This window comes from Chlorella variabilis (genome assembly GCF_000147415.1).
Source record: "Chlorella variabilis unplaced genomic scaffold CHLNCscaffold_5, whole genome shotgun sequence".
Lineage (NCBI taxonomy): Eukaryota > Viridiplantae > Chlorophyta > Trebouxiophyceae > Chlorellales > Chlorellaceae > Chlorella > Chlorella variabilis.
In genome coordinates, this window is record NW_005435083.1 from 1,773,991 (window position 1) to 1,775,449 (window position 1,459).

General features: G+C 70.6%; 1 protein-coding gene across 1 annotated transcript in view; it reads right to left on the bottom strand.

The window, feature by feature from the left end:
* The window catches only part of CHLNCDRAFT_51116 (hypothetical protein), a gene marked incomplete at both ends in the record, with an annotated part of 16,353 nt that overhangs the window by 5,706 nt on the left and 9,188 nt on the right, over positions 1 to 1,459 (bottom strand). Inside the window, 3 exons of the mRNA XM_005849852.1 lie at positions 51 to 199; positions 409 to 729; positions 891 to 1,259. Of these exons, the coding sequence (XP_005849914.1) occupies positions 51 to 199; positions 409 to 729; positions 891 to 1,259 (839 nt within the window). The remainder of the gene's footprint in view (positions 1 to 50; positions 200 to 408; positions 730 to 890; positions 1,260 to 1,459) is intronic.

Consider the following 1,459-nt stretch of genomic DNA (forward strand, 5'->3'; position numbering starts at 1 on the left):
ACACAGCGTGGAGGCAGGTGGGGCAGCATGCGCTTGGAGCTCTGCCCCACCCTGCCGCCAAGCCCGGCCCTACACAGGTGTGCTCGGCCACACCTGGAGCTCTGCATGCGGTGCTTCAGCAGGTTGGCAACCTTCTGCAGGGTGCGGGGCAGCTGCAGGCGCATGGCCGCCGCCGGCAGCAGCTTCAGGACCTTGACGACTGGGGGGGGAGGGGAGGGGGCACAGGGAGGGGCGCGGGGAGGGGCTGGTGAGGCTGGGGCGCAGGGAGCAACGCGACGGGTGAGGTCGGGGCAGTGCAGGCAGCAGCGGGGGGACGTGGGTGAGGGCCAGGTTGCTGCAACCAGTGCGGTGCGAGCGATGTGCCAAGCGCTGCTCCCCTCTCATCCCTGCTGCCGCAGCATGGCGCACCTGCCAGCGCCACGGGCGCCCGCACCGTCTCCTTGTCCACCATGATGCGCTGCAGCTCAGGCACTACACGCTGCGACAGCATGCGGTACACCTCGCCAGCTGCCGCCGCCGCCTCTGCCGCCGCCATCTCCTCCTCGCCCTCCTCCTCCTCTTCTGCGGCTGGCTCGCCTGCCACCTCCCCGTCCACCGCTGCTGCCGCAGGCTGCGCGGCTGGCGCAGGCTCAGCCGCCCCCTCCTCCTCCACGTCAGCGGGCAGCGGGAAGTGGAAAGCGTCGATGATGACGCACACCGAGCGGATTATCGCCTTGCACGCGTCGTCGTCTGCAGCGCAGCAATGAGCGCCACCATGGGCATGTGCATGCGTGCCTGGTGGTGGCGGTGTGCCTGCTGCGGCAAGCCAGCAGGCCGTCGGGAAGGCCCGGCGGCAGCAGCTGCTAGTAATGCCGGCAGAAGCTGCTGGTACCCTTGCCCGTACCGCCCACCTGCGTGCTTCTTGACGAGGCGCAGGTGCTGGCCCAGCAGCTGCTGGTACTGCACCCAGGGCAGCGCCGCCGCCACCACGCCCAGCGCCACCACCGCCGCATCCGTCACGTTGGCGCCTCGGTCCAGATCCGCCTGCTTCTGCTCGTGCCCGCCCTCCTCCGCCGCGCCGCCCTTCCCCTCCACTATCATCTGCAGCAGCAGCGGCTGCACCACACCCACCAGCGTGCCCAAGCCCAGCGCCGCCGGCGCCTGCTGCTGCGCCTCGCCGCCGCGGCGCAGCAGGCGGGCCAGGCGGGCCAGCGCCCTGGCGCGGCGGTGCAGCTGGATGTGGGCGGCGTTGAGCAGGAAGTCGACCTCGGCGTCCTGGTCTGCGGTACAGGAGGCGGTACAGGAGGCGGTACAGAGGCGGTACAGAGGCAGCGCATGAGATACAACAAACAGCACACACATGGAACGCGTGCCCTCCTCCACGCCCGGCACTCTCCCCAACCGCTCTGGGGCTGGGCCCCATCGACCCTCAAGGCCTGCCCCCACCTGCTTTCCTTGCCCTTCCCCAACCCCTCCACCT